The sequence below is a fragment of the Pteropus alecto genome, unplaced genomic scaffold (genome assembly GCF_000325575.1).
Source record: "Pteropus alecto unplaced genomic scaffold, ASM32557v1 scaffold25, whole genome shotgun sequence".
Lineage (NCBI taxonomy): Eukaryota > Metazoa > Chordata > Mammalia > Chiroptera > Pteropodidae > Pteropus > Pteropus alecto.
In genome coordinates, this window is record NW_006441955.1 from 32879849 (window position 1) to 32897090 (window position 17242).

At 31.3% G+C, this 17242-nt stretch overlaps 1 protein-coding gene across 1 annotated transcript in view; it reads left to right on the forward strand.

The window, feature by feature from the left end:
• Nucleotides 1-17242, forward strand: part of PKN2 (protein kinase N2) — a 118433-nt gene that overhangs the window by 40392 nt on the left and 60799 nt on the right. Inside the window, exon 2 of the mRNA XM_006919385.3 lies at nt 2407-2707. Within this exon, the coding sequence (XP_006919447.1) occupies nt 2407-2707 (301 nt within the window). The remainder of the gene's footprint in view (nt 1-2406; nt 2708-17242) is intronic.

Genomic DNA, 17242 nt, shown 5'->3' on the forward strand with positions numbered 1-17242 from the left:
AAACGGCCTTAATACCATGTTAGACTTAGTAACAGTCTTAGTACCATGGTTCTCAAAACTATACAACAAAGCTCTCTAGGGTGCCTCACAAAGTCTCAGGGTACTGCAGTGTATTTTAAATTGTTTAGGGAAACAGTGACACCATTTGTTGGGTACAATATGAACTAACTTGAAGTCAGATAGGTTTCAATATTAGATTATTCTACATTCCCTTTGTACAATGGAACATGAAACGAAGATGGGAATATCCAATCTGATTTCAAGGTTTGAGAAATTGTGAAGGTACTCAACAAGCAGACATATCCTGTTAATAAGTAACTGTGGTCATTAAAGAGTGAAATAAAAATGTAATTTTTTTTCAATTTCTATTATTTGAAACAGTTACAAAGTTATTATAATGTAAGTACTTATTAAGTTGTTTGGCTGTTGCTACATAATAAATGTTAGGTATTTCTTTTGGACTATAGGACATAAGGAAAAAATTACTAAGGTCACCAGGAATCAAATTTAGGGAACCTCTGGCTTAGTATATAATATTAAAGCGCAAATTTTTGAAAGCAATTCATGTGGTATTCTAAGTCTATAAGGATAGAAATAACAATATCCACATGAATGCAGTTAGCTTGAACTTTTTCATCTAAGCATTGTTTGCCTCAGCCCACTTTACCTAAAGCTAAGGTAGCAGAAATTTGGAATTTTATTAGTTGACAGTAGTCATATGTACTAGTGTTTTGATAACCAGCCAAAGATGGATTCACAAACTTTGGAAACTGAATAAATGGATAATAGGACTTATATTCTATTGTATATAGTAAAAAACCTAGACATTATTTTGGTTCAGGTAGAAGACCTAAGAATCAGACATTTTAAATTTTAAAAACTATTTTTTAAAATAAATACATATCTTTATTTGTATCAAATTATATAAATTTAAAAGAAAAAAGATTCAGCTATTTAAGACCAACAGATGTAGATCACCTATACTCTAAGATCTATGGAATCTGGAAATTGTACATACAAATATGAAATTTTCTTTGCTCTATTGTTGTTTTGTTGTTGTTATTGTTTCTTTATCAGAAAGTTTCAAAAGGGTTCTTTGGCCCTAAAAAGGTCAAGAACAGATTTATGGATCAACTACTTAATTTTTTGCATAGTATGCCTACTGGCTTGGGTAAAGTCATACAAAGCCAAGACTAGATCCTATATCTTCCTACCTGTGAACTCTTTGTTTTGCAACATACACGTTTTTTAGAAGTTAAGAATTAGGTGAAAAAAGTATCTGTACCAAGAATTTAAATAGAACTTATCTATATGGGTGTGATGAATTCCCAAAGAAATTAAAGAAAATCTTTTCATTAAGTCTGTGGTTCAAAAGATATAATAAAAGTTGCACAGTAAAATCTCTCTCTTCTGTGTACTTCACAAACTCAATTTCTCTTCCAAAAAGTAAACGTTATCTCTACTTTCTTGTGTTTTTAGAAATTAACAATTTAAAAACCATTAGTATTATAGTAATGGAGTTTAAAATAGTGAATGATATACAGATAGCTGGAATGTAACTTCGATTGTTTTAAGTGTAGATTAGATGTGCTTACTTGATTTGATATTTATTTTAAGATGAAAAACTGATACCATGTATTGTCTTCTATCTGGAGAACATAATTAGGATATATTTTTTAGTAATGACGTTTTTGTTGTGAGTTAAACAAAGTTTCAGTTGCGATTGTTAGTCATGAAATATATAGAATTCTGAATCTAGTATTCCCAAGCCTTAATGCATGTAATTTATTAACTAAAAAGTATTCAAAGGGTGTAACTTTATTTTGCCAACATTAGTTTATTTATATGAGGTTTCTTATAGAAGATAAAATAGGATTTTATCTCATCTATGGAACTTAATAATTTTCACTAATTAAGTGACTACAGTTGGCCAAGAACTGTATTTGGAGCTTCACGTATAATATTTTAAATTATCAAAATGTCTCTGAAAGGTGGTCAATATTATTATTTAGATTTTACAGATGATTAAACTGGGCATTTAAAAGGTTAAATAACTTGCCCCCGATTCACACTGTCAGTATTGGAATCTAATTTTGGTTTATGAGATATCAAAAATCCAATTGTAAGATGCCTTCGTGTGTGTATAAGTTATATTTATTTTAATGTAAATTTATCAGCTAATGTTATTTAGTGAGTGGATAGAGTTTTTGAACTTATGAATTTATATTGTTATAAAGGTAAATAAATAGTTTGTTGCTTTTTTTTAAGAAAAGAATTAAATGTAATTAAATGTAATGCACTTAATAAAGAATCACTTTATGTACAGTTTTATTTTTATGCTGCACATTTTACTGAGCAGCTAAGTTTCCTAAAATGCCACATTTGTATGTTTGTTTTTCTCTGTAGGGAGATTCCCGAAGTCTTCCATTTTCTGAGAATGTGAGTGCTGTTCAAAAATTAGACTTTTCAGATACAGTGGTGCAACAGAAATTGGATGATATTAAGGATCGAATCAAGAGAGAAATAAGGAAAGAACTGAAAATCAAAGAAGGAGCTGAAAATCTGAGGAAAGTCACAACAGATAAAAAGAGTTTGGCTTATGTGGACAACATTTTGAAAAAATCAAATAAAAAATTAGAAGAATTGCATCATAAGCTACAGGAACTAAATGCACATATTGTTGTATCAGACCCAGAAGATGTTACAGGTATATGTGTATTTTATTTGATCTTTATATGGTATACTAATAAGAAATGTATCATTTTTTAAAATAATGTGCTTTGCAATATGTAGTTTTTACCTTTTTCTAAAAGTACAAGGACTGTATTTTCTCTTATAGTTAAGATCTTGTTTATGTTCTATTCAGAAATAGATGAATTGATGGATATGAAAATTGAAACGTTTACTTAGAGATGAGTAACTCTGCTATCTACTCTCTTAGCCTCTGTCAGAAAGATATTACTTAGAGTTATTTTCCAGTATTAATGTTCTGTACTGAGTCAGCCACATGCTTCTACCTGATTCATCCATGTGATCAGCAGCAGGAGTTTGCCAGATGACTTTTTAGAGTTAAAAATGCATTCTGTTACCAAGGGCTGTTTTTATTCTTTGCAAATATAATTAATCAAACCTATGATTTTTGTTCTTTGTGCTTTAAGCAACTGAATTAACAACTAAACCACCAGGCATATTGTTTAAAAAGGAAGAAAATCTAAAAAGCCAAACATTACTTTTTTTTCTTAAATATAGAAAATAAAATGAAAACGTGACCCATAAGTCCAACCTAAGAGCATAATTTTTAAACATAAGATTAACAAATGTTCATGTTGGAAATTTTTTAGTGGTACAGAAAATAAAAGTAGAAAAACTACCTCTCTCCACCCTCGGCCCCCTCCCTAATGGTAGCATTACTAACTCTTTGTTGTTTATACCTCCAGAAAAAAATTTATGTCTTTGTATCAGTATTCATCCAAATATAGATACACACACACACACACACACACACACACACACACACACACACACACTTTCTAAAACTTTTCACTTAAAAAATTATTTAATACACATTGATCTAATAATTGATCTAATATTTTTGTCTTTGCAAAGATGATATTTTGAAAAAGGTGTTTAATCTCTGTAACCCTCAACTTTTTCGAGTAAAAGTTGTTTTAATAATGTTTCTAGCACTGTAGAAATTTTAGAAGAAATTGTATGATTAGGTATAAGACATAGCACATATAAGTAAAATTAAATTTGATTAAGAAAATACATAAATTTGACTAAGACCCTCAAATTACCAATCTCAAAAGTTAAATAAAACACTTCTTGATATTCAGTGTACTTGATAGAACTTCTTTTTATGTATCAATTTCAACATATAGTACTTACCTTAGGGATTTCCTTTGGAGACTTTCTATGTAGAGATTTCAACCTTGTAAGAATAATTGAATCTCGAAAATGAAAAGTCAGAGAGAAACAAGCCTTCTTATTTTAGAGCTTAAATAATTCCAAAGATGTGAATTAATTGGCCTAGAATCACAAAGCTAGCTAAACTCTTCAACTCCTCATCTGGTATTCTTACCAACACATTAATAATTACATTATACATGGAAATTTGTATTATGAAAGTGCTTTTTTTAGCAATGTCATATAAACTTAGAAATAGCCTGTTCTATTGGAACTCTGCCAAGCTCTACATTTTTTGCCCATTACTTCTTTAGAAGAGGTCTAAAATAAGAATCAGTGCTAGAGCTTTAAACTCTGTTTATTTAGAGAAAATATTTTCCTCCTCACAGAATACTGACAACTACCTTGTAATTGACATATGTATAGAAGAGTTTTTGCCATACAAAGAGTTCATTTGGTTTCCCCAGTCCCATTACAATTGTTTAAACTTTGCTGAAATATAAATTATACATGATAAAAATGCACATTGATGAATTTTAACAAATGACTATACTCTAATAACCATCACTACAACCAGCGATCCTGAACATTTCCATCACTTCAGTGGTTCTCTTGTATATATATATTTCTCAGCCAATCTCCAATTCCCATCTCTGGCTTTAACATCCTCTGGTCTACCTTCTATCTTTTTAGATTAGACTTGCCTTTTCTAGAGTTTCATACAAAGAAATGACCTTTAAATCTTATTATCAAATTCCTTTTCTTCCTCAAAAGCCAATTTGCATATCACTGTGAAAACATTCCCCAACTTTCTCTGATTATCTTCTCTGTTCTACTTTTTCCATTCATTGTTTTATTATGTTGTATGTTATTGTACATATTTTATCACTTACTAAACTGTATATTCCTTGAAGGTAGGGATGTTTTCATTCACCTGGTTTTAAGGCTTATCATAGTTGTAAATATTACATCTCGAAAAAAATCCCAGCAAATAAAAGTATTATATTAGTTGTTGTAATTAAAACCAAACAATTTGTCATGATACTTTAAAATTTTAATAGCTTGGAAATTTAGAGAAAGCTGGCAATAGTAAAGTTATGTTATAAGCCTGAAAATGGCTACAAGAAATTTTAATGATGGGAATCATTTTCATAAGACATGAGCTAAGTTTTAAAAGTTTCCCTATAACTAGTGCTAACAACTTGGTGGAATTTCTAAATGTTAGTAAAAAAAAAAGGCAAACCCAATATAACTATTTTTTTTAGAAAAAAAATTTCATTACTTGGGAAATAAAGCCTTAAAATAAAACTTTTAAGATAAACCCAGAAACTTCTACTGATAATTTTTAATATTGACTTTTCAGATAATTTCAGGGCAAATGTTACATAAAATATAAGTTTCTACTGTGACTTCTTCATACTTCAGTTTGTTTGGAATAAAGTTAACAAGTTGGTTAAAATTTGAATTTATTTTTAAAAATAATTCTCTTTACAAATGGTATAGTCATATGATTTGGTAATAATATTTCCCCCCTTATTATTGATATAACAGCATTAAAAAGCAACAACAGCAGCACAGAGGATCAAAGGCAGTTCAATGTTAATTTTAAATCATATTACCATAAGATTTTATATTTTTTACATTGTGTGCTAAGGTAAACAAAATTGTTTAGATGAGGTATGACAAAATTCAAAGACCTAGTACTTTGCTTTCAGTTCTCTAAAGTACAGATGTTCCCCCAATTTACAATAATTTTAACTTATGTTTTTTTAACTTTATGATGGTGCAAAAGCAATACACATTCAAACCGTATGTTAAATTTTGAATTTTGATTTTTTCCCGGACTAGCAATTTTCTCTTGATTCTGGGCCGCGGCAGCAAGCCGTAGCTTCTAGTCAGCCATGCGATCACAAGGGTAAGCAACCAATACTCTACGGTGTACTGTGTCACTAGCTTTTTTTGGCTTCTGTGTTTTTATGTTTTATCACGTCTACAAAATACCCATCTGAGTCTCCAGTTTCTGATGAGAAGAAGGCGGCAAATTACTCTTGAGATGAAACTCAAGATAATCGCCCAATCTAGGCTAATGTAAGTGTTCTGAGCACATTTAAGGTAGGTGAGGCTAAGCTATGATGTTTGGTAGGTTAAGGTGTATTAAAGGCATTTTGGTTTAGGATATTTTTCAACCTTCATTGGGTTTATCAGGATGTAACCCCATTGTAAGTCTAGGAACATATATACGTGGATTAATACCAGAAGTATTTGACTAATTCCTGTTGTCTTGTGGGGTATGTAAACAGAGACAATGACTCACAGGAAGAGAGACAAATTTTAAGTCTATATTGTATAAATGATTACTGTGGAAGTAGTTAGGAAGCCTACTCTTAATTCACCTCTACAATGACTATCAATCTTTAGTTTCTCATTTGTAAAATAAGGACTTTTATCAGATGAACTTCAGAACTTTTAACTATAAAACTCTCAAATATTCCTTATAATGTCAAGATCTAATTTTATGGGACTCTTATTTGTAAAATGTGTGTATTTATTCTTATGAATAGTAAGAAATAAATTTTTGATGTCCTCTTCATGCCTGTGATACTCTAAGCTTCCTGCTCACCTTCTATATACTTTAAGAATAGTCTCATGAGGTATTATTATTATCCCACATAGAAATTGTAAGGATATTATCAGATGAAGATGAGTGTACCTTATGAAAAAGATTATTGGATCTCTATAAAATGGAATGGTAATCTAAGCCTTAATTGGCAACTGAGATTCCAAAAGGAAATGTTTAGGAAAGAACCACTTTCTTGATTTTTGGATTCTTGCGTATCCCTAAAGAAGAGGATAAGAATATATCTCAAATTTGATTAATATACACTAATAATTTGTATAGTACAAGCCCCTCTGTTTTCACTTTATTTCCTTTTCTTGTTACTTCTTCCCATTTCATCTTCTCAGACCCCACCAAACTTAGATTGATATTTATCTATTGAAGTAGTGAATATTTTCCTTAATGTCTAGAATACCCAGAATGGAAATAGTAATTTAATATAGAACTAATAGTATTGGGATTTTTTGGCGTTAACCTTGGAAATTCTTCTAAATTCTGAAGATACAACTATATTGAGGGAATTTTCTTTCTTAAAGACCAAAGTACAATTTGTGAACTCTTTCCTAATAAGCAGAAGAATTTTATTTTATTTTTTATTGTTGGTCTATCCACCTAAATGTGGCATAGAATTTATAGTTTAATTTTGTATTTATTAAAATATAAGTATGGAATTTGTGACCTAGTTTGTTATGTAATTTCTACATATTCTTTATTTCTGATTGAATTTCTAATTTTGAGGTAAATATATTTTGTATCAAGTCATGAACTCCTAAGGAAAGGATTGTCATTAATGAACTGTGATCATTAAATAGCAAGTCACTTTTAACACCCCTGGATTTGTTTCCTTATCTTTAAAATTATGAGATTAAATAATCTATAGATTGTAGTACTTGAATTCTTCGATGATATACTTTTTTAAAGAAGTTAATACTCAGTAAAATTTATTATTTTGGGGGATCTCATTCTATGAATTTAAATGTATGTGTGGGTTCCTCTCTGACCACTACAACAATCAAGCAAAGGAACAGTGCTATCTCTTTATAGTCACATTCTCTCCCTACTTTATATCCCCTGGCAACCACTGGTCTGTTCTCTGTCACCATAGTTTGCTTTTCAACAATATCATATAAATAGATCATAAAGTATGTAACCTTTTGAGATGGCCTTTTTTATTCAGCATGTTGCTCTTTGATGATTATCCAGGATTTTGCATTTATCAGTAATTCATTCTTTATTGCAGTGTAGCAGTACATTGTAAAGATGTACCACAGTTTGTTTATCCATTCACCAAGAACATTAGAGTTATTTCCAGTTTTTGGCAATTTTCAGTAGAACTGCTATAACTACCCATAAATAGGTTTTTGTGTGAACATGTTTTAGTTCACTTTGGTAAATACTTAGAGATGTGATTGCTAAGTAATATTTGAAGTATGTTTAGCATTATAAGCACCGGACAAAATGTTTTCCAGAGTGGCTATACTATTTTTTATTGTCACCAGCAATATGAGAGTTCTAGTTTTTCATAGCCCCTCCAGCACTAGGTATTGTTAATATAGATTTTTTTAACAAATTTAACAGATGTATAGTGGTTAGTGATATACATTATTGTAACTCAGAAGGAGGAAATAAGAAAAGTAAAGTAGCATCATCTTAAGGAGAATTTACAAAAGAACTATGCATGCCCTAGGTACAGAGTTATATACAGAATGAAGAAGTCTTCTCTACCAGGAGATGGATGCAAATATGTGATTTTCAAACATTAAGATCTAATAGATACATGCAGTTCTGAAATTTTTAATGCCTAGGTTGCTTATTTCACTTTAAACAAAAAATGTTACAGCCCACAATTTTATCCAAGCTTTTTTTGTAAAATATTTAAAAAGCTAGACCAGAGATTGTACTAGCAATAAAATATTTCAGCAAAATTACTTTAGTTGGTGACATCTGACAAAGGTCATCTGCATTCATAAAATAACCGATTAAGCATCCATTAATAAATGAGCATTCATTATAATCTAAGCAGGTTCCAGATGGCTTTATAAGGTAAGCATATCTGTTTAAAATTTGGGAGGAAATATAAACAGTTAATATAACTGTAACACTGGACAAGTTTATTTTAAAATACCAATTTATAAGTGCCAAGCGGAAACCAGAATGTTGACCAGTGAATAGTAACTAAGAGACAGATGAGAGTTGTGAAGGTGATAGATAAGCTTCAGCATGCTACTACTATTATTAATTTATGTTTTGCTAGGTTTACTTCAACTATATTTCCTTTTTCCCTAGAGCAATAAATACCTTTAATACAGAAGCAGGCATTCTGGCTGTTTAAATACCGCTTAATGAATATTGAGCATTGAGAGTCAGCCGGCTATAAAATAAAGACCAAAGGTTTTCTAATTTGAGCTCTCATCCCAGCTGGACCATGACCTAGTTGTGTGGTTGTTTACCGCTTGCAACTCCTTCTGGCCTTATTTTTCTCATTTGTAAAACAAGGAGGACAGACTATATATGTCCTTCCTAGGGTGTTTTGTTGGGAATGGGAGTGGAAAGATGTTTAAGCTTGAGGTAATATCAAGTATGAAGCATCTAAGCTCTTCTAATTCTGAACATGAAACCCCTATTTGCTTGTAAGTAAAGTCTGAGGAAGCTTTTCTATGGCTGGGAAGTAAAGACCTCAAGGTTAGAACTACATTACTAACCCCTAAGAAAATCAAGGAACCAGTTTAAGACTGGACCCTAAATAATCAGGAGCCTTCTAAGGACCTGGAGTGCCCCTATGTCTTAGAACTAATTCATCTTGAAAGCCAGCTACTTAGTTGTAGTTTTTGAGAAGATACCAAAAGCACTAGACACAGCATATCTGTTACTCTACACGTTGTTGGGGAGACTACAATCAAATTCAGTTTTTACTCATCATCGTGGCCTTGGAAAATCTCAGCTTAGGGGAGATTCTAATAGTACATATTTTCTGGTACTTTCAAAGTGGTATCTCAAGCCAAGATGAGTTTTCTGGGCTTCATCTGATAATTTATAGCCTTATAACCTTATTGATATTACCTGAATGTCCAACTGACTTTGCCTCTCATCACATTTAAAATTGAACTCTTCTTTCCTAGAATACTATTTCTAAATCGTATCCTTTGTTTTCTGTCTTATTAATGGCATAACCCTAGTAATCCATAACTAAAACCTGACTTTTATTATAGATGCCTTCCTTTTTTTTACTTTCACTCTCCAATGTTAAGTCTGTATGTCAAGTCACCAAGCCCTATAGAGTCTACCTTTGACATAGGTCTTAAATCTACATCTCTTCTCCATTTTACTGCCAAAACATCCAAGTCCAGTATGTTCTTCATTTTCCTTCCTTGACCACTTTTCTTATTATAATATTAGTCTGCCTCCTTCACAAAAAAAATAATTTGGCTCTACTGATCCTTTCTTTTGTGTATTTCTATTTTGTTAATCTCTACCCTAATCTTTATTACTTCCTTTCTCCCATTCTCTTTAGAATTATTTGGCTATTCTTTTTTAACTGAGATAGATACTTAGCACTTTAAATTTATTCTTTTCTAATATATTCTTGTAAGTTTTACGATGACCCTGTAAATATTGCTTTAGCTGCATCACAAAAGTTTTGATATATAAAAAAATTTTTAATTTATTTTTATTGAAAATATAATTGATGTATAGAACATTGTGTAAATTTAAAGTGTACAACATGTTGGTTTGATACATTTGTATATTGTAGTATGATTATTACTGTAGCATTAGCAAACACCTCTATCTTGTCACATAATTATCATTTTTTTGTGGTAGGAACAATTAAGATCTAGTCTCTTAGCAGCTTTGAAGTTTATAATGCAGTATTGTCTATAATCACAATGCTTTGCATTAGCACTTCGGGATTTATTTACCTACTTGTTCCAAGACTGTACCCTTAAACAACATATCCCTAATTCCCCTACCCTCAGCTTCTGTTTTTACTAGATCTTGGCTTTTTTAGATTACACATATAAGTGATATCATACAGTATTTGTCTTTCTCTGTCTGAGTTATCTCACGTAGCGTAATGTCATCAAGCCCTCAAGTTATTGTAAATGGCATATTTCTCTTTTTCATTGCTAAATAATATTCTATCGTGTGTGTGCCACATCTTCATTCATCTATTGAGGGACACAAGTTATCTACATATCTTAGCTCTTGTGAGTAATGCCACAAACATGGGAGTGCATCTATCTTTGATATCCTGTTTTCAACTCCCTTAGATATATAGATATATACTCAGAAGTGCGTCATATAGTAGTGCTACTTTTAATTTTTCGAGGAACCTCCATACTCTTTTTCACAATGGCTGCACCAATTTACATTCCCTCCAACAGTACACAGGATTCTCTTATCTCTACAGCCTCAACAACACTTGTTATCTCTTCTTGATGATAACCATTCTAACGATTGTAGAGTGACATCCCATTGTGGTTTTGATTTGCATTTCCCTGATGAATAGTGATGTTAGCACTTTTCATGTACTTACTGGCCATTTGAGTATCTTTGGAAAAATGTTTAGTTCCTCTGCCCATTTTTTTAATCATATTGTTTGTTATTGAGTTGCATCAGTTCTTTATATATTTTAGATATTAATCCCTTATCAGATAGATGATTTCCTAATTTTTTTCCATTCTGTATGTCGCTTTTTAATTTCATTGTTTTGTTTTGCTGTTTCTAGTTTGATGTAGATTGAGGTTATTTTTGCTTTTATTGCTTGTGCTTTTGGTGTCACATCCAAAAAAATCATTGCTGAGACCAATGTTAAGGGCTGCTTTCCTACATTTTCTTCCATGAATTTTATGGTATCAGGTCTTATTTTTATGTCTTCGATCCATCCTGAGTTTTTGACATCTGTCTGCCAATTCCAGATGCTAAGGTGTATAAGACTCCTCCCAGGTCCCCTGACCTATGTATGGTACTGAATACTTCAAATTCTACAAAGGCAATTTTGTTCATGGATATATGTCTAATTCATTCTTTAAAAAGGGGAACAAGAAGGTGGAATGCTTTATGCTGCCCGTATGTTGACATCACCTAAAGTTTTAGTTTTTCAGTTCAAAATATTTTCTCATTTCTATTATGTCTTCATTGCCACATGCATTACTTAAAAGTGTGTTTCTTATTTATTAAACAAATGAGGATTTTCTAGTGATCCTTTACTGAGTTCTTTATTAATTATACTGTGGTCCCTTGAAATTTCCTGAGACTTTATAGCCGTATACAATCAAGTTTTTTAAATGTTCTGTATGTGCGTAAAAATAATATATATTCCTCACTTGTCGCATTTATTCTTTGTTTATACGTTAATAATTTAATTTTTGTCTGCTTATTCTGTTAATTATTAAAAACATTGACTTGATATTTAGTGGAATGTAGAACTGTTATTTTCTTTTTAATTTTGCCAATTTTTGCTTTATTTTGTGGTCATGTTAATTGGGTATCTACAAATTTAAAATTGATATAATCTTTCTGGTAAATTGAACCTTTTTTCATTGTGAAATAACTTTTTATCGCCAATAATCTTTATGCCTCAAAATATCTTTCATCTGTTTTATTATGTATTTATTAATATAGTTTGAGAGTTGGGGTTATTGATTGTGTGAAATATTTTATTTTTCATTCTTTTACTTTCAGCTTTTCTACATTACTATGTTTTAGATATATCTCTTATCAATAATATATGGCTGGATTTTATTTTTTTTTTAATTTATTTTACCCAGTCTAATGATTGTCTTTTACTTGTATTATTTAGTCCATTAAGTTTAAATAATTACTAATATATTTGGGTTTATATTTAATATATTATTTTGTCCTTTCAATGTTTCTTTTTCTCCCCTTGTCATTTTATAGTATTTTTAAACATCAGTCAATTATTTTGGAACTTTTGGTTAATCTACGTGCATATTTATGAAGAGCAGTAGTGTTAATCACTATTTTTACCCACTTCCATATGTTTCTAAGGTCTCAGAATTCTTCTATTTACCCATATCCTGACTTACATATTGTTGTTGCCTTAATTCTATTTTTTTATATGAATTTTTTATTGATTTATATAGTGGTCATTTAAAGTCACTCATATGTAAACCATTTGCTTTGTTCTTCATTCCTTCTCTTTTGATGTACCAGTTTGTATCACTTTTGTTCTTCCTAAAATATTTCCCTTAAGATATCTTTTTAAAGTTTATGTTTGTAACATTCTTTCCATCTTTGTCTGATAGTGTTATTATTTTGTCCTCATTCTTGAAAGGTATTTTCACTGAGTTTACAGTATAATATAAGCTTGATCTTTATATCTTTTATATAAACTATTATTCTATCTTCTTCTAGCTTTCTTGTTTTTGAAAAGTCTGCTGTCATTCTAACAGTAGCTCCTTTGAAGGCACCCTTTCTCTGACTGCTCTTAAGATTTTCTCTTTGATTTTTTTGAAGTTTTACCATGATGTGTCCAGGTGCGGGTTTTCTTTCCCTTTGTATAGATGCTTCTAGAATTACAGTAGGGTTACATCCTGATAAACCCATCATTAAATTTGAAATATCCTAAGTCAAAATGTATTTAATACACCTAACCTACCAAACATCAAAGCCTAGCCTTGCCTTTCTTAAGCATGCTCAGAACACTTATATTAGCCTACAGTTGAGCAAAATCATCTAATACAGTGAACTCACTGTAGAGTGTCAGTTGCTTACCCTCATGATCACGTAGCTGACTGGGAGCTGTGTCTTGGCCACCGCTCCCCAGCATCATGAGAGAATATCATATTGCATATCGCTAGCCCAGGAAAAGATCAGAATTCAAAGTACATTTTCTACTGGGTACATATTGCTTTTGTACTATCAGAAAGCTAAAAAACCATAGTCAAACCATTGTTAAGTTGGAAACGTTGTATATTTCTGCTTGGAGTTGATTGGATATCTTGAATCTAGGGATTGGTATCTTGCATAAGTTCTGAAAATTTTCTAGTCATTATCTCATCACAAAATGTTCTAGTCATCTCATCACATACATGTCTTTTAATCATCATTTTTCTCTTTTTTCTTCTGAAACACGATAATATGTAAAGTTTTCCTTTGGTCCTCTGTGCCTCTTAACCTCTCATTTTCTGTCTCCCCTCCTTTTTAGACTTTACTATTTTTTACTACTAATGTGCTATTTTTCTGTTATCTAATCTATTAAACTCATCCATTAAAATAGTTATGAATAAGTTTCAGCACTCAAGATGCATATAGTCTCAGAGGGAAAATTGACATGAAAATAGATCATTATAATGCTACATTATACATATTTCAATGGAGGAAGGAAACTATACTTTGAAGTCTTATTAGAAAGGGCACCTGATCAGATTGGGAGATGGTTAGAGGTTCTTGAAGAAAGTAAGGCCTAAGCTAAGTTAATAATATAGTATGGAGGAATGTAAGTGCATTGCATTTTTCAGAGGTAGAGAGATATAGAGTTTTTTTTAACTGAACATAGACTTTGACAGAAAAACAATAATGGAAAGTTAGCTTAGAGCTAGTCAGCATTAGGCCTTCAATCCTTTGCTATGAAGGTGGAACTTTATTTGGGGCCTCTTAGATCTAGTATGTAAATATTGTATTAAAGGCTTATTGAATTTATGTAACACATTTTAGAATTGTATGATAATGTTTAGAAAGTTAAAAGTATGAACAAAAAAACTAATTTAGTAATAACAGCAATAGATGCAGCAAATGGAGATTTGTCATTAGTCTTAATCATGCGGTATAGTTTTTTAAAATGTCAAAGTATGATTTGAAATGTTTAATTATGAAGAAAAGCATTATAACAAATATACTGGCAACCATATGTTTTTTAGTGCTGTAACTTACCATAACCTAAAAGAAATAAAACTGGAGAGAAGCAGCAGGTTCAAGGAAAAAATAGATGAAATCTGAGGAAGACAGCAAAGTGGTTCTCTAATTTCTAAATGAGTAAAAAGTGAGCTTTATAAAACGAAATGGATCTAAGGTTCAATTTTTGTCTTGGTGCACAGACTTTTGTGACTTTTGCCAATTACTTAACCTCTCTGAGTTTCAGGGGATTTTATTATTTGTAAAATAAGGTTATAGTACAAACCTTTGTGAGTTCCTTTGAAGATTAAGTGAACAGAAATACCACCTACTTAACTCAGCCCTGACTGGTAATTTTATTGAGCCCTAAGCACTGGCCTAAGCACTATGCAGTCTTTACCTTCACAATAACCTCCAATTTGTGGCCAAGGAAACTGCAACATGGAGATGTTAAGTAAGTACAGGATTAAGACCACACCAATAAGTAACAATCATAAGATTTTAACCAAAGCATTCTGACCTCAAGAGCCATTACCACGCATTGTTGTCCTTGTCATCCTTATTAAAACTGAAGACATACTTTTCCATAAAAAACAGTGTTAGATATTATAATTTTATTACAAATTCACTGACTGTTAGACTCAATAGATATTTAATATCTTAGTAAATCTGCTTTAATGTGCAAGAATTTCTTATATAGCATCTTTAATAGGTTATAGTCTAGCTTCTATGTAAATGCTTCCAGAGACAAGGGATTTTATTAATTTTAAGGTGTACCATTTCATTGTTAGATAACTCAAAATATAAGGAATTCCTCTTTATCCTGTGATAAAATTTTTGCCCTCACTTCATTTACCCATTGGTTCGAATTCTCTGCCCTATGGAGAAATAATAAATGGACAATTTCTCTTTCAGAGACAAATGTTTAGACAAGAATCATTTCTCTTTCTAATCCTAGGATAAACACTATCAACTATTTTGCGAACAACACATTTCCACGCTCTTCTCAACTGAGGCCCTTCTACTCTAAATACATTCCAATTCTTTTTTAAAAATGTGCTTATTATAAATTATATACCAGATTTTATATGATTTAGATTTCTTACAGGAGTCCTATATCATTTAAGTAAAAATAAAGGAAGAAAACCTAGCAGTTCACAGATCTGAATACACTTCACTGTTCAGTCATTGCTATAATGGGCTGTTAATTTATGGACCCAACAGAGATATACTTACACTTCTTATAGTGACTACTCCTAATTGATGTTTATTGAATATTTACTATGTACCATGCCCTTTTCTAAGCTCTTTCACATAACTTATTTACTCACAACAATTCTAGGTAAATGCTATTTTCACTGTTTAACAGATGAGGAAAATGAGGCACAGCGCTGTTAAGTAACTTACCTTATATTACATGGTTTGTACTGAATCTGTACTAAAATTGAGATTCAAACTTAGGCACTCTTAACCACTGTAGTAATATATATAAAAAATCTGCGTGTGTGTGTGTGTGTGTGTGTGTGTGTGTGTGTGTGTGTGTGTGTGTCTTTGTTCCAGGTATTTTAACAAAATACCATAGACTGGGTAGCTTAAACAACAGAATTTTATTTCTCAAAGTTCTAGAGGCTGGGAACTCTGAGATCAGGGTGCCAGCATGGTCAGAGTTCTGGTGAAGGCCCTTTTCCTGCTTTGCAAATGGCATCATCTTGCTGTATCCTCCCGTGACAGAGAGACCACCTTCATGACCTAATTACTTCCCAAAAGCCTCACTTCCAAATACCATCACATTATGGCTTCAACATATGAATTTTGAGGAGACACATTCTCTCCACAGCAGATGTTAAGTAGTTCTTTCATGAGCCTGATCTAAAATCTTATCTACCTTTTATATCGGTTTTCTATAAGAATATGTCACTTATAAAATCAACTTTTGGAGCAACTTGTAATTTGGGAATTCAGTTACAATAAAAACCTTCCCTGATGAATCCCAGCTAATAACAGTGACTCTGACTATTTCTTCATGTGTAAAATGTGGATAATATCTGCCTCAAAAGGTTATTTTAAGGATTAATATGCATACATATATTTTTATATGTCTAATTTCACTGTTAGATATGTAAGTGCGCATGTGTACACACGGTCTAGTATAATTGTTTACAAGGCTTTTAAATGGCAAAAAGGCAACATAGCAAAATAATTATTAAAGTAGGCTTTGGAACAGAACTGACTTACTAGCTGTTTGACCTTGGGCAAATTTCTTAACCTCTCTGTGCCCTAGTTTTCTTTTATGTAATATGGATGTAATGCTCATGAGGATTAATGAGTTCATAAAGCAGTTAGATCAGTAATGTAGTATATAATACTACTAATGATCAAATGGTATTATTTTATATCAGTATCTAGCATAGCATCTGTATTTTTGTGAGTTAATTAACAAATTATGTTTAAATGTTTTCAAACTACTGAATTTTTAAAAGGAGTATAAAACCAAATATGAAACATACTCATTAAAGTCGGTTAGTCACACCATCTTTTATTGCAGAAGAGAAAAGGCGTCCTTGAAGTGCAGAGGTTAAGTAACTTACAGTTTAGGCAGTTTTTCAGTGATTGCCAAGTTACTTATAACTAAACCAGGTCTGTTACTTCCCATCTTTAGATTTTTTTTATAAGCAAGGGACCTTGTAGATAAAACACAAAGTACTGAACTTCAATATGAAGAATTGTAGTTACATGGTAGAATTATTAGAAGTGTTTCAACAATAATGGATTACCTAGAATAATTCAGAGGGTTCTATTTGAAGTTTTGGTATTTGTTTTAAAATAGAAGTATGCTTTATGAGAAGCCATGAACTTGAATTTTTG